The following is a 27,321-nucleotide window of genomic DNA, read 5'->3' as shown; positions in this document are numbered from 1 at the left end:
ATTAGTTGTATTTATCCTTGAAATCTAGCAGCTAATTTGGATTGAGGTAGAGCATCAGGAATTTAAATTCTGGAGTTAGTAGATTTGTGCTGTCTCCTCTGTCCACACAGTCCCCTGCAAAATCAAGGGATCTCTGTCGATGTGTGAGCACTGCACAGCTTGTCATGAAATGCGCTGCTCGTCAGTCTTGCAAGCATTTCAACTCAGTGAGAGGGGCAGCCTTCCGACACGCACCGGCAGGATGGCAATGACAAACTTTGGTTTTTGAAGTGCTTCTGATACCAGCACAACTGTGACAATTCCTGATACTTCCCATACACAAGTATTTCAGTAACCTGTACAGCGGCATTTAAGACTTTACTTGGGTCTTGTACGAATCAAGAGACACAGTTCAAAAGATTTATCCACCAGCAATAAATAACATTCTTAAATAGTATGAAGCAATGACGTGCAAGGTAACTCAGTAATCTAATGTTAACTTTGTCATCAAAGCAAACGAAGCCTACTAAGACCCTGTATCAGTGACGTGGTTAAGAAATTATTTTAACATTGATTTTCTATGATCATTACATCGTTGCAACCTCTGGAAATAACGGTGTAAAATCAAACTACCATGTTCGGATTTGATATTTTATTTTTACCTTTTTCAACGACTGCACTCCACGTAGTTGATTCAAGAGATCCGTAATGTTTTGCGCATGCTTTTTCATTCTCCATGATTTCTAAATTCAGTAATAAAAACACACATGTACTTTCCGCCGCACCTCCCCAACCCCTCCCCACACCTTAGGGTTTTTTTGGTCAGTAAGCTTCTAGAACTGGATTCCTACAAATACCATGGCATGATTTACATGATTATTTTAACGCTTGCAACAATTAAGTAAATTAGCAAGAGACAGCAGCAGCACTTAGGCTGGTAGCTGGGCGGATCTGATGCTTTCCTGGGTTCAATTCTGAAATTGACCACGGAGGTGGGCGCAGGTTTTACCACAGAGGTGAGTTTCAGAGACTCCTGGTGGATCCTGTAGGAATTGCCTCGGATGGGAGGATCTTTTGTTTCTCGGCAACGATTTTTTTTTCTAATTACGAATATCTTAAAGCATTTTTTACGTTAGTGGAGTGAAGTGGACAGAGAATTATGGGTGACTTTTTTTTCTCTCGTCTAATGTTAATAGACCTTTCCCACATCACCAGAGATCAGTTTCTGTTTTCTAATTTGCAAGCCTCATGCATTCTATTGGCCCTAATCTTTAATTACCCCATGTTGGCTTATATTCACAATTGCCATTGGTTATAAAAAAATTAAAACACAACCGCATACGGATAAGTTGATAGTGACTATCTGAAGAAGAGTGACCTATGAAATGAAACCATGTGGTCTTTCAAGTGGGACATTTCTCTTTAAATGTATGGAGTTATGATATCTTTTCAAGCTTTTGTTTTGCTGATTTACTGTGCAGAGTGGGCATCAGTGAAATGCAGCTTCCTGTGTTTGAGTCAATCACAGTACACTGCCACTACAAGTACCCAGACCAAAAGACCATTTCACCCTTTGATCCCATTAAAGATGCAATTATTTTATCGTTCATTCACAACAAAGCAACAAAGGAGCATATTGCCTGCCTTTACATCTTCTAAAATAATGCACAAGTGTTGCTAATATTGCAGGAATTTTTAGTCTGGGTGCCCAAAATTTGGAATGTGGAGGGCCATTTTCAGAACTAAACTTAAGACAGCAAGTAATAACTGTTGTTGGCACCACTGAGTAGAGTGCACAACACTAACACATTTTCCCCTCCACACGTGCTCAGCCTGCAAGAACGCTGAAACAAGTCTAACCCTAAGGGATGAGCACACTTTGGTGTTAGAGAGCTCCATGTTACCAGGATAGCTGTTGGAAGTCCAAGAGATCCCTCTTCCTCCTGTGGGTGTGGCTTTTAACTTCCTATCATTTACTGATCAGTGTCAAGGTCACCTCACTGCCAACATGCTCACCCCCAACATTATTTATACAGTCCAAATAACTCTCGGACAATCTGACTGAACAACACACCCCACCACCACCACCACCCCCTGCCATGTCCATCAATTGTCAAACCTGTCATTTGCCAGCATCACCAACCCCTCCCCCACCAGTCCCCACAGTGGGTGGAGATCGCAGAGTAAAAATTTAGTCAACAATGCATGATGCCTTGGTCCACCACGCCATCCTCATCTGTAGCAGACATGGCCAACAATTTCAGAAAGCTTAATTGCTTCAGAGTCCAATGCCTCCTCTAAGACTCTGTTCTTTTATCTTTTAATCTCTACTATTTCTTTTGAACCTTTTACTTATTCTGATCACATCCTCTCATTTCCCCTTTCTGGTAGTGGCATGTTATCTTTCGTGTTATGTCAATCAAACTTGATCAAATCATTTGAGATTATACTCCATTATTTTCACCAACATTAGCAAGATTTTCTCTCCTTTTCTGTCTTACTTCCAACAGGTTGGTAATATTTGTTTAACAATTAGCAGCTGGTTACGTACAACAACAATGCATTTATTATGTGCCTGTCCTGAAAAAAAGTATCTCAAGAGGACTTTATGTTAGAATGGAGGGAAGAGGAAGATATTAGGGAATAGTAGGTGTAAAGGTGTAAAAAAACACAACACAGGCAGTAGATGCTTAATATGTGTTGGGGGAAGAGCAAGACATCATTAGATGTGAACTTGTTATCAGCAATGATCCATACACATTCAGTAGAGATCAATGTGGCAAGTATGTTTTTTTTGCAGATCCACCAGTGTGAACTTGGAACTGTCATTCCAAATGCCAAGGCCCTGCACAGTGGCAAAGCATTGTACAAGGAATTCAGTTGTGAGGCTGGGGGTAGAGGATGATGGGAAGTGATTAGAAAACCCAGCTGACAGGATTTGGAAATGAGCTCAAGACATTGAAGTTAGTGTACTATGGTCAGCAGTTTGGCAACAGAACTATGGGAGCAAACAGGATGTAGATTGCTAGGTTAAATAGAGCTTGTGGAAAAGAAGCCAACAAGGGAAGCACTTGGTGAAGACCCAGTGTCACCTTAATTGACATTGTATTTACATTAGTTTTTAAAACCGTGTAACAATATGAGCTCTTAATGAGCAGGTGAGGCAGCAGTTGTGGAGAGACAACAATAGTTTCAATTTGATGACTTTCCTTCAGAACTGAGAATTGTTGGAAATAAAATTTTCCAGCTTTTTCCAGTTCTGTTGAAAGGTCATTGAACTGAAACATTGACTTTTTTCTTCTCCGCAGATGGTGTCTGATCAACCATGAATTTCAGCATTTCATTTTTGTTTCAGATTTTCATTGTTTGAAGCATTTTACTTTTGGACTCGAGCTCCTGTGCTGCACTCCAGGCAGCTGATGAACAGAACACATCATAAGCCTGATTGGTCAGAAGTAGAGTTACAATTTGTGAGAGTAGTGGTATTTTTGTAAATGGCACCACTGACATCTAGTGAGAACAAGTCTCCATGCTGCAACTCTTCAGGATCATCAAATCGGGATTTGTTTTCATTATATAGAAATCAAAACAAGAACAACTTTGTATTTATTTAAGTTACCACCCTTTCCTTCACCATGTCTATAATACATTTTTTTAAAAAATAAACTTATAAATAGTGAGTATAGACAGTCCAGTACCACATTGCAAAAGGCTTTTTGTTCTGCTTTGCTATATCACAGCTGGGCTCACAGGGCTGTTCTTCTGGCAGATATGATGCAACCTGAAAATTCTTAAGTGGAGCAAAAAACAGCAACACTCTGGTGAAGCAGCATCTGGGTTAGAAAAAGAGTCAATGGTTCAACCTGAGAAAACAAGCTTGTGTAAAGTTGCAGAGAGGGGGAGGATGGAGAAAATCTGAGGGAATGTATGTGATAAGGTGCAGACCAAAATTGTCAAGGTAATGATTACTTTAAAAACTTGCAGTTAGATACAGAAAAGAAAAAAATGAAACAATTTGAGACAAAGATATAACCATATCTATGGAGAGAAAAATAAAAGAGTAGTTGCTTGAAATTGTTAAATTCAGTATTAAGTTCTCATTGCTGTGATGTGCCCAGATGGAAGATGAGGTGATTCACCTCAAGGTCATGCTGGACAAAGTAAGAAGCCTGACATAAAGGTCAGAGTGGGAAGGCGTTGGGGAATTAAAGTGACGGGCAATTACAAACTGAACGAGGAGGTCTGCAAATGGGTCACTCAATCTGCATTTGTTTACTCCAATGTGAAAGAGACCACATCTTGAGTACTGAATGAAAGACACTAAATTGGAAGAAGTGCAAATGAATTGCCGCTTCACCTGGAACAACTGCTTTGTTGACTGGATGGTGGGAAGAGGTAAAAGGGAAGATGTTGCATCTCCTGCAGTTGTGTGGGATAGAGATCGGTTGGTAGAGATGAAGAGTGGACCAAGGAGTTGCAGAGGTAATAGTCTCTTTGGAATGCTGAAATGGGAGGAGGAAAGATGTGTTTGGCGGTGGAATCCCATTGAAGGTTGCATTTTTCCTCGGCGTAGCTGCATTTGATCATTGAATTTCCAATAACCCACTTGTACTTATGAGGCTGTCATGCACATTATATACAAGCTGACCTCCCAGACAGGACATAATGTACTATTTACAGTTAACATAAATGCAAAACTGTCAGACCACTACAATTTGATAACTACTCAACATGTAACATGTTAAATGCCAAACAAATCTGTGAATATGTGAATAACTGTGAATAATGTGAATAACTAATACTGGCGCTAATAGGGTACAACACATTTCAGGCACATTTCATTGAGTGAGAAGCATGAAATAACCCAGAAGAAAAGTTATAAGCAGAGATCATTTCAAAAGAGCCACATTAATTCACAGTGTACTTGATTTTCTAAAAAGTGTTCATAATGTAGTTTTAAAATGTATAAACCAGGACAATTCACTACAGCCAAAATTGTTCATTGAAGTTTATACGATAAATTATAGTTAATACTGGCAATGATGAGATTATGTAATTACAAGCAAGAATTCGACTCTGTAATTTAGAAATAGAGCCGAGTCCTTTAGTAACAAAGAGCCTAAGTTAGATTATACATAGCACAATTTAGTTCTCATTGAAAATAAACACCCAAGTGTACTTTTCTGTCACATTTTAATTTCACATTTGGTCTTGGATCTGTGGAATCTAAATGACCTGACAGATTTGTAAACATATGCCTCACATCATTCTATATTCATTTCATTATATAAAGAATTTATCTGTGCTACCATGACAACAGTATTCCTGAGTGCCAAGGACACTGTCTGTTCACGAAAACAGAACATTTCATACATCTTTCAATTCTTTAACAGCTATCACTTGCTACATAATATCATTTAAAAAAAATGAAAGTCCATGTTAAATAAGTTTCAGAACAAAGAATGACTTAAAACCTAATTTATGCCCAATTGAATATATTTAGTAATTAAGCAACTTTGACCTCAGACTTCATAACTCAAATTATGCTCACAGGATATTGCAGTGTCAATAGGTGATGAATTCCTTTTCTAGAGGAAATAAGCTCATTTATAAGCCAACTTAAATTACTAATTTTCTAGTGAAACTGCTCTCAAACATAATGGTTTCTGCCATATCAAATGTTGCTTTGGAATTGCCTCCACCCATCTTTAGGCATGCGGGCCATAATTTAACATGCTATGTCAACATTTAAGTGTCAGAAAACAAAACACGTTAGAGGAATAAAAAGTAGAAAATGCTGGAAATACTCAGGAGCTCAGGCTGCATCTGTGGGAAGAGAAAATTAACATTTCTGATCCTCAATTGGGAAGAATATCATGGGATTACAATGTAACTTCATCAGCAAGATATATAGAACAGTACAGCACAAAACAGGCCCTTCAGCCCACAATGTTGTGCCAACCTTTAAACCTCGCCTAATACTTTCTAACCCCTTCCTCCCACATATCCCTCTATTTTAAATTCCTCCATATGCTTATCTAGTACTCACCTGAAGGTTAAATTGTGGGGTAAGCTTCAAAATGAAGCTTCAGGTAAAAAAGATTAAGTGGTGGTAATTAATGTGACTAAAGGGATTGTCACATTGGGTAGAGAGAAACTTTTCCCCAAAACAAAGGGGGTAAAACCTTACAAGTGGAGCTTGGCAAATCAGAGGCAATGTTAGGGAGTCCTTCTTCAGGAAGAGTGCGGATTGAGGGACACAAGATACTTCAGATGCTTGAATCCGAAGCAAAGACAAAATGCTGGAGGAACTCGACAGATCAGGCAGCATCTGTGGAGGCAGAAGGATCATGGATGTTTTGGGTCAAGACCCTTCATCAGGACTGAGAGTGTAGAGCGTGGATCTTCCACCCTTTCTGGATATCTGCCTTCATCTCCTCTGACATTTACTATAAACCCACTGACTCCCAAAGCTACCTGGACTATACCTCCTCACATCGGGTCTCTTGTTTGGATGCCATCCCTTTCTCTCAGTTTCTCTGATTCTGTTCTTGAGATGAGGCTTTCTGTTCAAGGACATCTGAAATGTCCTTTTTTCAGGAAATGTGGATTCCCTTCTATTGTGATTGATGGAGCCCTCACCCCGCCTCCCCCAGACAGAACAGAGATAGTTCCTTTAGTCCTTCCCTTTCACCCTACCAGCCACCGCATCCAGCACATCATTCTTTGACATTTCCGCCAGCTGCTATGCGATCCCATCAACAGTCACATCTTCCCCTCCCCACCCTTCTTTGCTTTCCACAGGGACCACTCTCTCTGATTCCCTGGTTCGCTCATCCCTCCCCAGCCACCCCTCCCCTGACACTTTCCCCTGCAGCTGTAGGAGTGCAACGTCTGTCCCTACACCTCCTCTCTCACCACCATCCAGGGACCTAAACAGCCCTTCCAAGTGGGGCAGAGATTCATATGCACCTCCTCCAACCTTGTCTATTGCTTTCGGTGCTCCTGATATAGCCTCCTCCATATTGACAAGGCCAAGCACAGACTAGCCGACCACTTTGCCAAACACCTGCGCTCTGTCCTCAATGACCATCTTGAGCTCTTGGTTGCACATCATTCCAACTCCCTTTCCCATACCGACCTGTTTGTCCTCTGCCTTCTCGACTGCCAGGGTGAGGCAAAACCCACACTAGAACAGTACCTCACATTCCACTTGGCTCGTCTAGAATCCAATGGCATGACCACTGAATTTTCCAATTTCAGGTAAACCAAAACCCCATCTTCCTTTCTCTCTCGTTCTGATCCTGCCATAATCTCTCACCACTCCCCCCACCCCCAACCACCGTGTCCACTGTTTCTTTCACATCCCACTGGTTCCATCTGCTCATTGTCTTTTCCTTCTCTAGTTCTACTTATCACCTTCCTTGCTTATCAGATTCCAGAATCTACAGCCTGTTATTATCTCCACTTATCACCTTGCAGCCTGTCTCTACCTCTACCCTCCCCCTCCTGGCTCCATCTGCCAATCCTTCCCCTCCTCACCTGGTCCCACCTCTGCCAGCTCCTGCCTCAACTCACTTCTGTATACTGCTGGCCATCTCCCCTCTACACTCAGTCCCGATGCAGGGTCTCGACCCAAAACATTGGCTATCCCTCTGCCTCCACAGATGCCGCCTGACCTGAAGAGTTCTTCCAGCAGTTTGTTGTTTTTTTATTCCAGTGGGAATCTAGGACACTTGACCTCAAAAAGGGCTAGGTCAATTGAAAACTGAGCTTGATAGATCCTTAGATTACATGTAGTTAAAATGCCGATATCTTAATCTAACTAAAATGCAGGTCATGATTGACCTACCCCATGTTTAGAATGTGTGGGCTTTGACTCAAGACTTTGAACTTGAGGCCAGGATACCAGCAACTAACCCAAATGGTAAATTATATAATATACAGGTCCTCCCCAGGTTATGAACACCTGACTTATGGACAACCCATACATTCAAACGAGCATTCAGGAGACTGGTGGGATGGATGGGGATGGATTTGCTGACTGCTGTGAGGCTGCAGGCACCTTCTGCCGGCTAGGAACAGGGCATTTCTGCGTGCCTTGACTAGGTACAAGGGATAGAAAGGCATGAAAAATATTTGGAGAAAGGGGAAGCAGTTACCCCAAATGAACTCCTTAACTATATTAGCAAGCTCATCTTTGGCATTTGAACTCAAGTTCAAAGTAGTTGCCATAAAACTGTAGTGTTATGGGCAAATTGCATCGTGATAACTCTGGTTGTTAAGAAACAGTTTTAAAAACAAATGCAAATTACTCTGTTCCGGAAAGGATACTAATCTAGACAAGGTTCTTTAAGATGAGATGGTGTACCAGCATTAAATTTAGTTTACAGTTGCATAGTAGCATAAAACAAATTCCAGCTTATAGGGACTGCAAGAAAATGGGCTGCAGTGAATTTAAAGGAAGTGTGGGAAACAGGGCCCTGGTGAGTTTCAATGGAGAATGGAACAGGAAACACCACCAGACACTGAACCATTGGGATTTCTGAATAATCTGATGGCAGATTATTGGAGTTTTAAGTTTTCCCTTTGTCATTGTGTTAGCAGGACTTCTCATCAATCTCAGTATATATTTGCTGATTTTTGGTCATGGTGAACATAACCCCCAAGCTTTCCATTATTCCTAATCATGCTTTTATTCTTGAAGCTCAGCTGAAAGACCTTCACGTTCAACTAGATTCAGAACCATTAGTGTTTACTTGTTTCAAATATGCTGATAAACACTGATGTCCCTGATTTGTGTATGAATTCAGGGCACCAGGTTTGTAGTTTACTCCATACTGGAATCCAGATCCTATATCAGATGAGAACTGGGTGCGAGACCACATTGATTTTAATGGTGATTGCTGATCTGCAACAAACCAGGCCAGTGTAGCCTTGGAAAGTTTTATAAAAAGTTTGGTTTAGTCTAATGGTTTGAATTATTTTAACTATTTAAGAGGTTTAGTTAACTTCAGTTAAAAAAATTGTCAGAATAAGTTAAAAACCATTTTGAATGACCCACATAGCATTACAAAGCTGGGTGCGAGACTGCTTTTAAAGCTTCTAGGGGTATTCCTCGGTAGAGGTGGCCTCAATGCATAGCCAAAGACTGTGCTGCCCCTCAGGCCATGTTAGTTTTGCGACGCTTTGGGCCAGAGGGACAGGCCATTTGCATTCACACCTACCAAGTATGGCCATGGGGTGATGACAGGGAATTCTGGGCAGGGAATCTGCCGAGAAAGATCTAGTCCTGAGCTTTTACATCAAAGTAAATTAGCATTCCAAAGAAGTCATCGTGTACAGTTTGGAAGTTGAACATATTTGTGGCAGATATTCTACTAGTTCTTTAAAATATTTAGTGTATGAAATAATTTTCCCTGTGCAAACTTACAGGGTAAAGCTGGTAGGGTCCTTTATGGCTAGTTTTTGTGTTGTGTAGTACAACATTGAGCACCTGTACCAACTGCTAAGAAAAAGGAGTAAGCCAAGTCACCTCTTCAGATGTAGAACAAATTGTTAAGGACAATGTTCCAGAGACTTTCAAAGGAATCTAACCATTGAAAACTCTATAAGTTAACTTCAAAGCCTAAAAATACTTAAAATGTTGACACTTGAAAATAGAATAAATATTTAAATACAAGCTAACAAATACCCGAGCTCCTCGGTGATGGTCGGAACCACTACAACTTATCAGCGTTCAGTGAGGGCTTGACAAGTTTGCTGGTGAATTGAGGACAACAACTGTGGGATTTCTGCATGGTTACCTCAAATTCTGGGCTACTGTTGTCCAAGAGAAATCATGTATACATAATTCAAGGCCAGACCTACAAAATCCATTTCCATGTGTCAAAGCTGCACAATTTTTAAGCTATTCTAAATCATAAAAATTGGTCCCGAATGCAAACTGGGTTCTTTAGTAAAATATTTTCTGCTGGTGTGCCTATTGGCATTCAAACAAAGGAAATTAAAAATCAGATTTCAAAACCTAAGTTGCCAGATGTTTATGCAGCTGAGGGTGTCTGCAGATTCTATCCAAGTAAATATCAGATACAAATCTATTAAATCACTTTATTGCACATTCCTTTGTGAAAGCAAATCAGCCAACAGGTGACAACAACCTTAATGATCTATTAAACTTCATCATCATATTAAAACTTCATTTTTGCCTCACGGTGGTAACCAGTCGACATGAAAAAATAAATATACATTAATATGCTGCTGAGATCATGGAGCTAAAACAAATAAAATCTTTGCAGATTATGTAGCTTAATGGTTTCTTTTGGTTGTTTGAAGAATAACTCATGCTTAGAAAAGAAACATTTAATAAGCCCTCAAATTGTATTGTTAATCAAAGCTATTGTTTTAATTTGGAATAATTCAAATTGATTTTAATTTAATTTGGCTTCTGCTACATTTGGTTCACATCTCAGTTTGATACTCAAAAATAGATAATATGGGGAATAAATGTAATTAATATCTTTCTCTTTTAGCCTTCAACATCAGACTAAAACAGAATCTGGACCAGGCTTATTCAACAGAAATGAACTGAATTAATAAAATTGACAAACTCGGCAAAAAGAACAGGATTAAACAATTTTTAATAAAATTAATGATTTAAAATATATCCAGTCACCAACAAAATAAATATTCTACTAATACATTTACTAATATTTAACATCCAAAGATAATCAGTGTATAACCAAATATTACACAACAGTGGTTACCAACTAAAGTAGTTTAATTACCCACTCCAGGTTTTGAACCATGGAAGGCAGAGACATTGCATGCTTTCCAGAATAAGGCACATTCAGCTTTACTTTACCAGTGCGAAAAGGTATCCAAATTACTTTCTTACCACAAATCATTTTTTTTTACAGAAGTATATCATTTTAAAATAATTGTCAAAATAATCATTCCTCCTTTCAATCCCCTACCAGTGGAAGTAAACCTCAACTAAATTTAAGCTAATGCTTCCTACAATTAAAAGAAAACCCAACATTTTGTTCATCCTACTACTAATGAGGCAGAGAGACAAACGGAGGGGTGGAGCAAAGCCTGACTTGAATCTACCAAAAATATGGATGACCTTAGAATGGTGCATTGTTTTTAGAACTATTTTTAATTTTTAAAAAAGTGGGAAAATGCTAGGCTAGATATATTTTAGAGTAGCATACTTCAATAATGGAGCTACTTGTTTAAGGAATAACTCAGCCTTAAAAAAAATTCATGCCCTCAAATTGTACTGTTAATCAAAGGATTTGAGGTTTGTTTCTTTAAGGCATCATTGACCCTTGTATTTCTTCTCTGTCAACAAAGGGGGAGCTTATACAGTCAAGCAATATCTTCTTAAAAATATATGATGCAGTTACTATACACAGATGTCCTTTTTCAAATGCAACCACAATAGTACTGTAAACTTCCATGCACTTACATGGGAATGCTAATTATTTGAGGAAGAGTGAAGCAAGTTCCCCATCTTCCTCAGCCTATTTCTTGGCTTGCTAGCAGACTGAGGCACAAGGTTCCTGTGCAATGGTTCTCATTTCAAAATTGCATATAAAAATATGTAGAATGTTCGGAAGTTCTGTAAATCAAAATTCTCCACTTGTATGCAGGTAAAAAAAATGGTTCCACTATATAGCTGTATTTTAGCTCACAAGAAAACTAGCTAAACTGGCATATTTATTAGAATATTAGTGCAGTTTGGTAAGATTTCATAGCTGGAATACATTCAGTGAAGCACCAAGTATTTCTTTTTAAATTGACAGATTTTTAAAGCAGATTGTTTCATCACGTGACTTACTGGCAGAGAAACAGTTTTGTTTCATTAGACTGAGGAGACATCTGTTACCCTGAAGTTTGTTGAGGAAAAGGAAGAACACGAATAAAACTCACATGGTGGAAGACAGAAAACATTTCCCCATCAGCAGCTAAAATGACTTCACCATACTACTATAGTTTACTCCACAAAAAGTTAATTGTTGACAAAACGAGCAAAACAGTGCAACATAAATTTGCTTTAATGCTTGACTGACATCAAATCAGGAAAATCTTAAACATCTTGTGAAAATTAAATAGCTTTGTGCTAATAGCAGCAATTGGCAAATGCATATTATTAGCTTTTTTTAAAATCTCTGCTTCCTTCATTGGATCACAAACACTTCCACCCAAAAAACTTGCCTTTTCTTTTCATCTGGTGACAAGCCTACATTGTACCTCAAGCACTTGGTATATTTTTATTTGAAATCTAACTCGAGTTTAACTCCCAACAGAAATTCTAGCAAGTAGATATGCTTAAATGTAAACACATCAGCAGCTCTGCACGGGTGTCATATTCTGTCTAAGATTTCCAAGTACGCTATTGCATAAAAATTTGTTTAAGAGACCGAAGAACATGAATTATTAAACAACTGATCTCATTCCACTCCACATTTTAAATGGAAACTTGTCTCAATTCCCCATTTTGTTAACAAACACTGTAACTGCTCTTCTCCACCTCCAAGTTTGTCACAATATCATACAGCAATTCCCATCAAAAAGGGATAAACCAGAACTTTGATCCATACCTCCACCAAGGATGCTCAGCAACTAATCAAGAACCTGAATATGGCTTTTATATAATATTCCACAGGTATTCTAAAGGATGACAGTGGAGAAGAAATGCAAAAGGAGAAAAATAAGAGTACACACAAATGAGAAGTGAGCCAGAGCACGCACAAGTGAAAGCAAGGTGGAGAGGGAGCACAAGATTGAGCACGAGACAGGTATAAAGGCAACAAGTATTTTTTTTTGCTGTGACATATTTTTGATTGCTCTGAGAGCATAAGGTAGAGGTGCTGCATAAATGCAATTTTTATGTGTGTGTGTGTGTGTGTGTATATATATATATATATATATATATATAATATACATACACATATATATATATATATATATATATAATATACATACACACATACACACACACACATATATATATATTTTAAGTGGTGAACCTTAAATGGCATGTCCTCATTTCAAACAATGAAACTGGGGATCATAAATTCTGTGTCAAAAACTTCTGATCCTCCTATTGTTCACTGGAAATCAAATAGCCACATTTTATATTAGAGACATTGCATAATCAATTACACCCGCATTTACTCTCTATTACAGGAACATTTTAAATATTCTAGTGATACAAAAAACTATTTCCCATAATTTGTTTTGGTAGAAAGATTAATCCTGCAAGTTTGCAGATAAAAGTGCCTGTTTGAATGAAAAATCCTCAAATAGAAATTGTACACAGTATTTAACAGCATAAATCATTTAATTGAAACTAGGTTATCAAATCTAAAAATTCCTATGCCATGGGTTCTCTACATTTTGGCATGGATTCTTAAAGGAACCTGACAATATATGCTAACTATTTAGATTTCTTGTTTATTCAGCAGGAAAAAAGGAAAAAGTAAACTGGTCACTTCATTAAAAATCATCATTTTTCAAAGCTTTAACAAGCCAGTCATTACTTTGCTCATCATCTGAGTCACTCATATCACTAGTATCAGCTGCTAACAGACGTGAGTAATTTAACCTTTTTTGTCGAGGGATCTTTGATTGTACAACGAGAAAAATCACTGCCCAAAGCATAGCAGTAACAGAGCAAGCTTGATAAAGCCTTTCTATGCCAAAACTATCCACAATGAAGCCACTGCAAAAACTGCCAGAACTCGCACCCAGACCAAAAGATATCCCATGGTAGATCTTATGGAGTGTTCTTTCAATACCAGGGGTAGCTATATCATTAGATTGACTCAGAACAGCCCACCACAAGGCACCATTGCTAAATGCATTCAAAACTTGAATAGGCAATGCTGCCCAAGAGGACCATAGGAATGAATAGTAGAGCAGCTGAGCTGCAAGACAAATTAGCCCAAATCCAACTGTTCCAGAGAACGAAAGGACATTTAACATTTTGTCTTTGAAATGGAAAAATAAAAATTCAGCCATACAGCCAATTGCCACTGCAGTACCCATGTATGCCTCACTGCTTCCTTTGTCCTGCATCTGCCAAAAGAGGAAGTTATTTATTGTAGATCCAATAGCTCCAGTGATAAAGACTGTAATTATATACAAGACAGCTCTTCCATCACTTCCCAACAGATGCAATCCTTTAAAAGTTTGGTTGACTGCATCTTTTCTCTTAGCCGTGTGTATTGGATAGAACACTCCAACAATAAGTGCCAACAAAAGTACTGCAGCATAAGCAAAGAAGTGCACTGCAGTTCTCGAAGTTTGTGTATTGAGGAAACAGTTCAGCCTATCCACGAGGATACCGATACTAAAAGCTGCTCCAGCTGTACCCAAGTATCCCCAAATCCATTGTTTGCCATAGCGGTCAACGGCGTCCACAAAGTCCAGGTAGTCATACAGCCCATCATCTGTAACCCAATCCAGAGCTGATGCTAGAACCTCCCATAAAGATACAGCTAGCAGAATAAGCACCAACATCTGATGCCAATTATCTAGGATTTTAAGACTATGATTTGGTTCAAAGTTAAGCTGTTGATTTTTATTCCTGTCATCAGGGTTGGGCTTCAACGTAACATCCCTTTTGACAATGGGAATATTTGGTGTACTGAAATGAACACCTAAACTGCCATTTTCCTCCTTTCTATGTTTCAGCAAAGAAAAATGCTTGGTGGTTTCTTCCACAGTTCTTGTATAGCCAGAGACTTTAACAGGCAGAATCTGTTTTGATTGAAAATGGTCTACATTTTTTGTACTTTCCGTTTCTTCTGATGGTTGAGTAGAGATTTCTGAACCTGTAATATTCTCAGATGGTTGTTTGGTTAAATCTCTAACAGGCGATTCTACAGTGGTCAACAAGTGCAGCTTCATTTTCATTTCAGTACTGTGTACATCACGGAGTTCTGAACTAGGATGACTTGTCAAAGCAATATTTACTGTTGTTGGAAGAATGGTATGTGCAAGTTCATTCATCTCAAAATCACCAATGCGGCTTTTGTCCTCTGGTGTGTTTTGATTCCAATTGTTTTTTGTATACATACTTGTGTTACAATATTTGTTCTGAATTTCCTTATTTACAGGTGGAATTAGTGTAAACAGAAAGCTAATTCCTATTAATAAAATCAAGGAACACAATACAAGAATTCTTCTTTTGTTATGGTGTCTAGCACAGTAAGACCAGAAGGGAGCACAAATCAAGGATACGAAATACTTTGTTCCGATCACAATCCCAACAAATGGTGCAGTCAATCCGAGCTGTCTGAAGTATATGGTAAGAAATGGAATTATACAGGCTTTGGCTGCACAATAAAAAAAATGATAGGAACTGGCAAGAGCCAGTGCTTTGCTGATGTTCCACTGTTTATTTCTCTTCATGGTTCAAGCTTCATCTTCCACCATGCATTCTTAGTTAGCCATCTGAAAAAAGACATTATTTAACAACATACATTTAATATTGGTATTGGTTTATTATTGTCACTTGTACTGAGGTACAGTGAAAAACTTGTCTTGCATACCGTTCGTAGAGGTCAATTCATTACACAGTGCAGTTACATTGAGTTAGTACATAGTGCATTGAGGTAGTACAGGTAAAAATGGTAACAGTACAGAGTAAAGTGTCACAGCTACAGAGGAAGTGCAGTGCAGGTAGACAATAAGGTACAAGGTCACAACAAGGTAGATTAAGATCTAACTAAGTGACATGATTTACAAAGTCCATAAATATGCTTAAAAATTTTATGCACAAAAACACTAGACATTTCTGCATCATTTTCAACCACATTAACACCTCATCTCATTTCTTTACCATTAACCATAATCTTAAACCTTTATCCAATGTCTCCTCAACCTCATCTCAAAGTGAAGTCAAACCAGAGAATTCTTTATTCTCCACTCAGCTGCCTCTTCTACTCTTCGCATTTTTCCAGAGGTAGGGCTGGCTCTCCTGACACAGGAATTAACTCACAGCCTCCGCTGTTGGGTCTATTTGCCATTACACCTGCTACAAGACAACCCCAAATACCTCAACCCCGCCCAGTTCCCACTACTGATCACCCAGTTTCCTTCCCTGGTCTGTGTTCAGTCTTCCGCTCCCCACAACCCCCATCCTCCTCGCCCGGCCCCCCGGGAACACCTGCCGACCGCGCCGGGGGAAGCTGCCATGTTCTGGGTGACACCGGACGGGCTCGGCCCCGACACCCTGGGAACTTTAATCACTCCCCACCCTCTCGCACGCACTGCCGGGCCTTCGCCTCACGGCGAGCTGCGGTAATTCGGCCCGTCCTTCCCGACCTAGCCGCCAGCGCAGGCGCCAACCGCCCCCCCCCGGCGACCCTGCCCCGCCACTACCTGAAGCCGCGGCAACCCCGGCCCAGCGCGCAGGCGCGGTGTGGCACGGCACGGCACGTCGCCTTACGTCACGTCGCACATTTTTCCTGAACACGTCCCCGCACGGACCCGCCTCCCCGCGCGTTCCCGTGTGACCGCCCCCGCTCCCCGTCCACGTGACCACCCGCGTCCCCGCTCCCCTGCCCACGTGATCCCGCCGCGTCCCCGTTCCCCTGCCCACGTGATCCCGCCGCGTCCCCGTTCCCTGTCCACGTGATCGCCCCGCCGCGTCCCCGTTCCCTGTCCACGTGACCGCCCCGCCGCGGCCCCGTCCCCCAGCCGGGCCGGTGCTCCTGCAGCAGCTGTTGCGCTCACTGCTGTGGGCTGGGCCGCCAGAGGAGGGGCGGTTAAAAGCAGGACAGAACTTGAGGTGGCGGCAGAATTACGGGCTGGCTGGAGAAGGTGAAGGGGGAAAGACCGTGCGTGGGTGAACACATCTGCTAAATGAGGGCAGTGGTGTTCCCAGCTCGGTCATTCCGAAAGCTTCCTGGAGAAATGCAGTGACCCGGCTGACTGTTGGAACCTCGGGTCTCTGACCCTTCAATGTCCAGGAGGTTTTGGAAAGGCACCGAGAAATTTGAGTCTAAATAGCGCAAGGGGCGGCGCTATTACAGCGCCGGTGATCGGGGTGCGATTCCCGTCGCTGTCTGTGAGGAGTTTGTACGTTCTCCCGTGTCTGCCTGGGTTTCCTCCCACATTGCAGAGACGTACGGGCGGGTTAATTTAGGCTTAAAAAATGGGCGGCGCGGGCTCGGTGGGCTGGAAGGGCCTGTTACCACACTGTAAATAATTTTTTTAAAAAAAATTAATATGTCAGGAGCACAGAAACACAGGGGAAGGGGTGCCCCATCTTCCAAACTACCCACCCACCTATCCCATCAAGCACCTCCTGACCTATCTGAGTGAGTCTGTAGGTCCCATATTGGCCTTATTCCAATAGCCAGGTTGGCTAATATCAACTTAGTACAGATAGCAATACACACAAAATGCTGGAGGAACTCAGCGGGTCAGGTAGTGTATATGGAGGGAAGTAAACAATCGACCCTTTGGGTCGAGACCCTTCACCAGGACTGGCATTTTGTGTGTATTGCTCCAGATTCCAGCATCTGCAGAATTTCTTGTGTCTCCATTTTGCTGCTCCACTGCAAAGTCTATTTGAGGTATGCCTACCCTGAAGAAGTTTTCCTTCTCTCTTCGACAGAAGTTCTGTGAGGCCCTCTCCCGCTGTGATCTCTGCTGCTCTCCAACTACGTGTTCACCCAAACTTGGAAAAGGGCCAGCCTGCTGAAGGGACTTGACCCCAAGCGTCAGCTGTTTATTTCCCTCCAAAGACGCTGCCTGACCTGCTGAGTTCCTCCAGCATTTTGTGTGTATTGCTCCAGATTCCAGCATCTCTTGTGTCTCAGTACAGACAGGCAACCCAGGTCTGAATGTGGAATGTACAATTTTACTGACCATTACCTCTGAATCAAGATCCTTTCATTCCACAACTACTTGACACAATTGACATCTTGGGAAAGTGACTTTGATCAATGCCAGTAACTGGTGTGAAAAAATGTGCAGGGCCATAAATTAGATAGAAGCAGTGATGCCTTTCATGGGAATTTTGCAGTCATATCTACTAAATTACCATTTTATAAATGGCTGCTTGGACACAGAGTTAGCAGGAAATCTAGAACTATGAGAGAAATTGAGCTAAATCTGATTCTTAACAACACCACCTTGTAAAAAGTCAATTTCTCAGATATCCTTTTATTTTGAGTGGTAGTTCAAAAGAGGCTTTATGTTCTTTTGAAATTTTGAGAATTGTATATTTTACGACAGCTTGTTTTAAAGTACTCCAAAAGCAAAACATTACAGATGTTGGAAATTTGAAATTAAACAGAAAATGCATAAACACACAGCAAATCACATCGCATCAGTGGAGAAGGAAGCAGAGTTAACCATAAGACCGTAAGAAGCAGGAACAGGAGTAAGTCCCTTGAGCCTGCTCCACCATTCATTAGGGATCATGACTGATTCAACATTCCTCAAGTTAATTCTTTTGCCCTTTCCCCATGACTATCATTTCCTTTACTGGTAAGAAATGTATGTATCTCAGCCTTAAATATAAACAAAAACTCTGCGTCCCACAACCATCAAGGAGTTAGAAAGATTAACAACCCTCAGAGAAGAAATTCTTTCTCATCTCAGATGTACGTGGGCACCTCCTTATTCTGAGACCATTCCCTCTCATTCTGGACTCTCCCATGAGAGGAAACATCTCAGCATTTGACCTGTCTAGGCCCTGAAGAATCTTATGCTTCAATAAGATTGCTTCAATAAGATTGCTTCTCATTCTTCTGAACTTCAATGAGTCCCAACCATTTTAACCTTTGCTCATAGGACAAGCCCTACATTCTCAGGATCATTCAAGTGAAACTTTTCTGAACCACCACCAATCTTCCCTTAAATGGAGACCAAAATTGTTCAGAATACTGCAGTTGTAGTCTCAATAGTGCCTTGAACTGTCCCATTAAGATTTTTAAACTGCAATCTCCTTGAAATAAGGGTCAGCATTCCATTGGCCTTCCCAATACCTGCTGTAGTTGTGTGCTAACTTCCTGTATTTAATAAACATGGACTCCCAAATCCTTACGTGCTGTAGTTTTCTGCAATTTTTCTCCATCTAAATAATTCTGTTCTTACGTTCTTCCTTCCTAAATGAACAACTTCACATTTTCCCACATGATACTCCATTTGCCAAGACACAAGAGACTGCAGATACTGGAACCTGGAGCAAAAATCAAACTGCTGGAGGAACTCAGTGGGTCAGACAGAAGCTATGAAGGCAAAGGGATAAGTCGACATTTTTGGGTTAAGACCCCACATCAGGACTAGGAGTGTCAAGAGCAGTTGGGCAGTAATAAAGAGGTGATGGAGAGGGGTGAGGCGGGAGCTGACAAATAATTGGTGGATCCATGCGAGGCAGAGCTGACGGACAGATGGAGCCGGGCAAGGGAGGGAAGAGTGGAGATAGTGAAAGAGGCTGGGAAGTGATGTGGAGGGAACAGAGGGCTGCAGATGATGGAATCTGATGAGAAAGAAAGGTGATGAGTGGAACCAGGTAAGGGAGGGTAATGGGCAGATGGAGCAGTAGGGGGAGGGGTTAGGGGACCCAGTGGATTGAGTGTGTGGGTGATAGGCGGACGGAACCAGGTGGGGTAGAAGCCGGTTTAACGGGGCTTGGGGGAGGTGTTGGAAAGATGGGGGTTTGTGAGAAGATCTGGGTGGATCAAAGGAGAGAGAAAGGAACAGAGGGGGTGTGGGTTACTTGAAATTAAAAAATTCAATGTTAATGCCATTGGGTGGAATATAAAGTGCCGTTCCTCCAGTTTTATTCTCCATTTGCCGACTTTTTGCCCGCACATCTAATCTATCATCCACAATGGAGTCACAGAGTAGATTGTAATAGAAGCATGCAAAGATAAAGTATGCAGAGATTAGTTTGACATCAGCTACAGCTTTCCCCAAAACTTGCACATTTCATTGAAATATCGATGAATAATAAAAACATAAGGCTTTCAGTTGTATTGTATAGTGATTATATTTAATGTATTTTTTTTTACAGAACCATATAATAAATACTATACATCTAAGACACACAGGTACATATTATAAACATGGATTTTGGAAATGTAGCGAAGTGGTAAGTTAAACAGCATAGTGGAATTAAAGTGTAAAATTTCATGGAGAAAGATGTTTATTCATTGTAGTGAAATTATACTTCCAAGCATAGAGAGCGTGCTCATTAATTTGCTACCAGAAATTAAGAGGAAATCATTTTCCCTCCCGAGATATGCAGCGCATTTATACCCATGTAGTGAACTTTCTGATCATAGGTTTATTAATGTTCAATCCAAAATTTAAATTAAGGCTTTTGTTAAATATTACTGAAGTAATCTCATGTATATCCTGCATAAATAACTCCTGCTAAATAAATTTCCCCAAACTTATTTTGTCGGGTGTAGTCACGCCCTTGACCATTGTATTCTTCCTAAAGATGCCTAATATTCACCAGTTTTGGAGACAGAGCCAATAGTATGCATGAGAATTAGGTAGCCAATAACAGGTCTATACAATAAATCTCTTCACACGAGCTCTGGGAATTTCCCCTTCAATATTGTGCTTGCATTTGTGCAATCGTCATCTCTTCTGACTTCCTTGAACTGGTTCGAATAAAATGCTCGATGATTTCCAAATAATATTCCTTCAAGCACCCACAACTCCACGTTCCCAATAACAGGAAACATGGTTTTGGACTGGTCAAGTCTTGAAAATAATTGGTCCCTCTCCAGAAGATGCTTTTCAATAATAATTATTGTGACTCTTTGCTTCATTGTTCCAGCAGCTCCAAATCATTTGTTTCTTCAAGCAATTGGTTAACTATTTTGAGTCGGCTACCTTAACTTACAGGATACCTGCAAACGTATTGATTGGTAACAACAGGCATTTTGGCATGTACTTAGTTAATCCAATGTTTTCAGTTTCATTTTGATTAAATCTTGAGGCCCTCATTTTATGCAAACAGTATCCAGGTTCCAGACAAGGGGACACATCAATGCTGTGTTTTTAAAAGAAATAAATTAATGAGTAATATTTTCCAAACTTGTTCAAACAATAGACTACTCATATCTTGCAAGTTTTTAATGTTGCCTGAAATTAAAATGTGAATAAAATTTTAAGATTAAATTCAAAGAACTGTGTGAATCTGGGAAATCTTTCCAATGGATTTACTCTCAAGAAAAGAGGAACTAAAGAGAGGTCTTTAAAATATTTATAGATATTCACAATTTGCATCAATTTCCTGGTTCACTCAATTTAAATGTGCTGAACACTGAACTTGAGTACTACTACAAATACAGTGATTGATCACAATAGGGTAAGTTCTGCAAAAGGTCATTGGCTTGCAATGGTATCTTTTTCCCAGCGTATTGTCTAGTCTACGGAGAGTTTCCAGCATTTTTTGCTATTATATGTTCCTAAACCTAAATAATTCATTCAAGTAGTTCCATCTAAGCAGTGCTAAACTAAATACTTTGTTTGGTGGCATTTTTGCAACATTCTCATCAGCTGCCAGCTGTCCTTTTTGAAGATTCTTTGATTTTGAAGTGAGGTTGAGCAGTGACTAACACTAAGCTTGTATGGGTGTACTGCATTCTGTATACCCACTCAGTGGAACACCCTAATGACATAGCAGTTATGTCATGTCACTTTCATGCTCTCACCCATTTCAGTTATCAGCTTCCCATCCCTTAATCAGTTCAGGTTCTAGAAATGCACATTATTCTCAATTAAGCAGAGACCCAAAAATACTTTTACATTCTGTTCTAAACACTTCAGGAACTGGTGTTCACCAAATAATTAGCCCAGATTATAATTTCCTAGGTTCAAATTTTCTTCATTTTCCAAATGTAATTCTTTTATATTATTAGCAAAAATTGCATATTTAATTGATGGAAAGATTGCATTAAGATAATTATTAGAAATCTGATTTATTTAGGATATAATTGATAGATTAACTGCTTTCTTCCTCAATTTTACTGGGCTGAATCTAGCTGACTGACAGCCATTCAAGCCTCAGCATTTCTCAGACCTCCACACAGGCCAGCATATCTGATCTCCCGCTCCACTGCTGAGTGCAGTGGCAGAGCACCAACGTGCTGAGCAGATGGGCCAGCTGCAATGGGGCAGCTGGTGTACAATTGTGACCTCATTCATTTCCACTCCATTTAAATGAATAGAGACATTGTTCCTATGCCAGTCCATCTAGCAATTTATTTTGGGCACTGTAAGTGTTGGGGAATTGCTGCAATTTTGCTGCTGAACTCCATGAGAAGTGAAATATTGGACTGCTATAAGGAAAAGACTGGCTATGTGGCCAGTTAGTTCAGGACTCCTGTACTGACTAAAGAAATGTGGCATGTCCCCTTTGACACTCACCAATTTTCATCGATGCACCATACCTATCCATCACAACTTAGTATGGCAACTGCTCTGCCCGTGACCACAAAAAACTGCAGAAAGTTGTAGACACAGCTCAGCACATCACAGAAACTAGCCTCCCCTCCATGGACTTTGTCTACACTTCTTGCTGCCACAGGAAAGTAGCCAACATAGTCAAGACCCCACCCACCCGGACATTCTCTCTTCTCCCCACTCCCACCAGGCTCAAGGACAGCTTCTACCCCGCAATTTTAAGACTATTGAATGGTTCCCAAGTACGATAAGATGAATTCTTGACCTCACAATCTACCTCATTATGACCTTGCACTTCATTGTCTACCTGCACTGCACTTTCTCTGTAGCTGTTACACCTTATTCTGTTATTTTACCTTGTACCAGCTCAATGCACTATGTAATGAATTGATCTGTATGAACGGTATGCAAGACAAGCTTTTCACTGTACCTGGGTACATGTGGCAATAATAAACCAATTCCATTTTTCATGAGAATCCTAAACTTGGTGGCAGTTATGCTGGTCGTACTGTGCAAATTTCAGGCATTGTTTCAATAATCCACCTTATTTCTGGAATTCCCTCTCAACCATTCTTCGATTATTGTTTTCATTGGAACATTGCATTATGTTGTTTTACTTTAGCACTCAGTGTCAGATTGAACAAGATACCAACCCTGTATCAGTCACATGCCAATAATTATATATTGCACTTCCCTTCTTTCACGACTCTCCCCCCATTTCCCTCACCCCATGTTATTTTTTCCCCCTCACAGTTTTCCTTTCCTGTCCATGCAACAACCCATGGAATAACATGCCTATCCGAATGAACCAATAAATGGTATGATAGAAGGGAGGTGGGGGAACTTCTGACCTTCCTCTGACCCCCTTTCTCTGATTAACCAGATTTCTGAAAAGAAAAATGCACGCGTTTTATCCCTCTTTAAATCAATCTGTGGAGAAATTCAGAGTTTGATTAATGAGGGTGTGCATCTTCTCTCCTTTGGAATTGTGTGTACCTACAACTTCTTTTTGGTAGTCCCTCAGTGTTAAGAAATACCTGCTTTCACTCTTGTGGATTCTGGAGTGGTTCACAAGGTCAATGTGGGAACTGCAGATTCCTCTGCAGTTGGGGGCAAAAAGTGGCTGAGGGGGAGGTTGGTGGGTGAGGTGTGGCACTCCTTCTGGTTCTGACTCAGGACTAATGTGTGCTCCAAAGCATGGCCTTGAGGTTCTCAATCCCATTTCAAATGCTCCTCCACTTTGAGTGGTCATGGGCTAGAGATCCCCAGGGATCAGTGGGGATGTTGCATTTCTTTATGGAAGCTTTGAGAGCATCATTGAATCTTTTCCTCTGTACACTTGGTAACCTCTTACCCAAACAGAGCTCAGAATAGAGTGTCTGCTTCAGCAGTCTGCTATTGGACATGTAAACAATCTGTTCTGTCCTTTTATGTCACCATTAGCTTAATTTGACTCTCTGGATTTGACTCAGCTCCTGTTACCATTAATACAAAAAGTTTCACTCATTCAAAGTAGCATTGTTAGTGACTTAGGCACACAATTGGATCAACCCACAGTTCCTACAAAGACCTGCATACAAAAGGGGAAGCGTAAAGTTCTCTTGTAATCTTTGGGATTCATCCTATTCAGATTTCACATGGAAAACAAGGATATCGAGCAAATCAGGTCCTCAGTTTTTGGGTATCAATACTGTTTATAGTATTCACTCTTATGGTAATACATCTCATAGTGTGTAGAATGAAGATTTTAAAAATTTACTCACTAATCCAAATTTTAAGAGTTCAAGGCACTCAAATGCAACTATTTAGTCACCGTTTTATCTAAACCTGGTTTAAAAGTCAATAAACATTATAACTATATGAATATACCAACCTGATAACATCCTTGTATGTCCTCCGAGAATCCTTGTCTAGACAAACTGCCATGGATTTTCCACAGTTATCCTGAACTTTAATCCTTACATGAGATGTTTTGATTTTGACATCTTCAGTCTGTAACAAATAGTTGTTCAATGGGTTATTAGCTGAAAAACTAATACTTGTTTGTCAACATAGAAAAGAACTTGAAAGCTTGACATCATAATCATCATAGAATGGTCTCAATGGGACTAGAAACACATCATACTAATGTATGTATGTAAAGGAAACTATGCAGACATGGGGTGATCGGAATGGAGATCTTTAGAAGTTACCGCAGCATGCTCAAAAATGGTCCAAAGTTCACAGAGTGTACTACAGCCTGGGAATGTTTTTTTTCCTAAATTTAGCTGCCAAGATATTCATTAATTAGGTACCCCAGTGGTAATATCACCGCAGCACACCTTTATGGGAGGCACCATCACAGCCATAACTGGTAAATCATGGAGGGTAACACACACAAAGATGTGCCAACTAGCAAAGGGCCTACTCCAACAAAGTCTTCAGACACACCACATTTTACTGTAACGCTTGATGAGCAATGTGTAAGCAACCCACTAAGTAACTGACACGTGATGCTCTGTAGCAAGACTTGTGGCCAAGTTCTTGTTCCTCGACCACACTCTCCATGGAGGCCATGGTCACATTGACTCGCATCATTCTTGCAACAGGATCTTTCTAAGTGGCCACAGTATTCTCCTGATTTGTTGCTAATTGCTGCATCAGACAAATGACTTCATTTACAAAGAAATTATTTTGTCTAATTTCATTTCAGTGAGGAAACAAATGGCATATTAGGCACTGAGATCTGCAAGCGCTGCCAACTTCCCATGAGCGCAGGCAGCCATTGACTACACTTGTGTCCTTATCAAGGGAAAGGTTTCAAGTTCTACAATGTGCATATCACTGTGGGTCATCAGAAGGATCTTCTCATGGGAAATACCCTGTTTCTGGAATGTACACAAGTTTCCTTCATCCTGGGAAGGTCTGCATTGCCAGACTATTCAGCAGCTGGATATACCTGGAGGGGTAAATCCACGGGAACAATCAGAACCCTCTACTTCCACTTCCTCAAACCAATGCACTCTCCCACCTTGGCCACTAACCACAGACGGAATAAGCTACCTGCTTCATAGAGGAAAACACATAGGTCTTGTGACAAGATTTTGTTATCTACACCCGTCTGTGGGGGTGGGGCACAAACACAGAGACTTCGTTATGTGCTGCATGCTGTACCATCTGAGAAACTAAAAGCCATTAGGCAGGCAACAGAATCATCAAGAGGAGCACGAGGTAAATCCTGGAAAGCAGCAGGAACAAGAAGGCGATGTCTCTGCTCGTCTCCCAATTTAGCAGAGGAGGCAAGCATTGGCTATGTAGGAAATAAAAGTCTCCCTAAGGGAAGATTTTCATAAGAAACCTCCATAATTAAAACTCCCAGCACAAACCAATTGATCCTCTCCACACAGCAATCCCCAGCATAATGTAGTACATGATATGAGCCAGGAGAGGTCAATTGATACACAAAATCCTCTCACATTATATTCCGCAGGTTCATCTGCACTGAATATAACAGAAAGCTGCACAGCAAAGTAGCAGGAGTTCTGTCAGGGATCACACAGGTTCTGTTTTAGTACTTATTTCCGGTGTAAACCAGCCTAATGTCATTTCTATCTGGATTTTTGCCAATTCCTTTTTTTTTGCACAGGGACCTGATTGGGTGTTTGTGCGACACGGCTATGTTTTAGTACAGCGAAAGTGAGTGTAATCCCACTTCTAGACAAATCCATCTAGTTGTCCATCCAAAGTTGTCCACAATCCGGGAAACAAATAATGGAAACTATAAAGAAACTATTGAGTTAAGTCTTCAGCCCCGAGAATTCCCTTCAAGTCAATTCCTGATGACTTCAAAGTAATTAATTTAATTGGAGATTAAGGCTACAAAATGGCCTTCTGACCATTTAAAATCAGGCTCAAATGTTTCTATGAACTTGGTGATTAATAGAGGAAGAAAATATTTTAATTTAAATGTACAAGAAATACTCAGTGAAACAATGAGAAAGCTAAAGATATTGGCCTTGAAAATATGACTATCTTCTGCCAGATACTTGATCTTAAGGCCCTATATCATGGGATTTTCTCTGGCAAGTTACAAGCTGAACTATGTCATTGTGGAAAATGGTATAACAAAATATTCTGAAGCAGTTTCACTTGTGCTGCATTGCATCTTTCATAGTCAAAGCAGAGATGTAATTGTAGAGAATTCTGTTGTAGAGAACCAGACTATCTGGTCCAACAGGTCTAAACCAGTATCTGTAACTGCAAATGTTTCCTCCCACAATTCTCAATTAAGTCTTCATTTAGAATACATATTCTCTGCTAATCTGTAGTTTAGTCTCTATTTGTATCTTTTAATGTTCTCAACCCCTTTGTAACTGGTTACAAACAGAATGTGAAAAAGCCAAACTGGTGAAAGATAACAAGGATCAGTGTTTATAAAATTGTAAAGTTTCTAAAAGTACTAGGAGAGGGAGAAAAACAAGTTGGTTTTAAATTGCAGAGAGGGTGGGAAGTGGTAGATAGAACAAAGGGAATATTTCTGGTGCAGATATAAAAGGTGACAAACTGTTGCTGAAGCACCTGATTGATAGGTTAATGAGGGAAATGAGAGGGGGAGAGAGGGGGAGAGAACAAAGGGACATGTAAAAACTTGTAAAATGCAGGTCACAGTTTAAGGAAACAGATTAATTTGATATTGGGTCCGGAGGGCTGCAACATGCCCAGATGGAATATAAGGTTCTGTTCCTCAAGTTTACACTGGGTATTGTTTGAAAAGTGCAGGAAGCCACAGACTGATTGATTAGAATGGGAGTGGGCTGGAGATCTAAAGTGACAGGAAACTTGTGGTCACCTGTGGATTGAACACAGGTGCTCTGCAAAATGGTCACCCAGTTTGCATTTGCTTTCTCC

At 40.4% G+C, this 27,321-nt stretch overlaps 3 protein-coding genes across 8 annotated transcripts in view; all 3 read right to left on the bottom strand.

Annotated features, from left to right (window-relative positions):
- The window catches only part of zgc:171844 (uncharacterized protein LOC100151763 homolog), a 48,282-nt gene extending 47,157 nt beyond the window's left edge, over positions 1–1,125 (bottom strand). For 3 of the 4 annotated variants that reach the window (XM_052032809.1, XM_052032805.1, XM_052032808.1), the window contains exon 1: positions 642–958. Coding sequence is in view for 3 of the 4 variants with exons in the window: in XM_052032805.1 (XP_051888765.1) it covers positions 642–717 (76 nt within the window). In the remaining variant the exon portion in view is untranslated. Of the gene's footprint in view, positions 1–641; positions 959–988 lie in introns of those variants that run through there. The other variant, XM_052032806.1, reaches the window with a different exon arrangement.
- A 9,477-nt stretch (positions 1,126–10,602) lies between these two features.
- Positions 10,603–16,490, bottom strand: mfsd6l (major facilitator superfamily domain containing 6-like). Its single transcript, XM_052032804.1, has 2 exons — positions 16,378–16,490; positions 10,603–15,447 (listed from the first exon to the last, which is right to left on the bottom strand). The coding sequence occupies exon 2, from the start codon at positions 15,403–15,405 to the stop codon at positions 13,486–13,488; it is 1,920 nt and encodes a 639-aa protein (XP_051888764.1). The 5' UTR covers positions 15,406–15,447; positions 16,378–16,490; the 3' UTR covers positions 10,603–13,485.
- A 3,481-nt stretch (positions 16,491–19,971) lies between these two features.
- Positions 19,972–27,321, bottom strand: part of LOC127579913 (phosphoinositide 3-kinase regulatory subunit 6-like) — an 88,567-nt gene continuing 81,217 nt past the window's right edge. For all 3 annotated transcript variants that reach the window (XM_052032971.1, XM_052032970.1, XM_052032972.1), the window contains 2 exons: positions 24,308–24,426; positions 19,972–21,019 (listed from right to left, as the gene is read on the bottom strand). In XM_052032971.1, coding sequence (XP_051888931.1) covers positions 20,866–21,019; positions 24,308–24,426 — 273 coding nt within the window. In that variant the 3' untranslated portion in view covers positions 19,972–20,865. The remainder of the gene's footprint in view (positions 21,020–24,307; positions 24,427–27,321) is intronic.

This window comes from Pristis pectinata, chromosome 18 (genome assembly GCF_009764475.1).
Source record: "Pristis pectinata isolate sPriPec2 chromosome 18, sPriPec2.1.pri, whole genome shotgun sequence".
In the NCBI taxonomy this organism is placed as follows: Eukaryota; Metazoa; Chordata; class Chondrichthyes; order Rhinopristiformes; family Pristidae; genus Pristis; species Pristis pectinata.
Note: the sequence above shows the minus strand (reverse complement) of the source record. Positions and strands in the feature narration are given on the sequence as shown.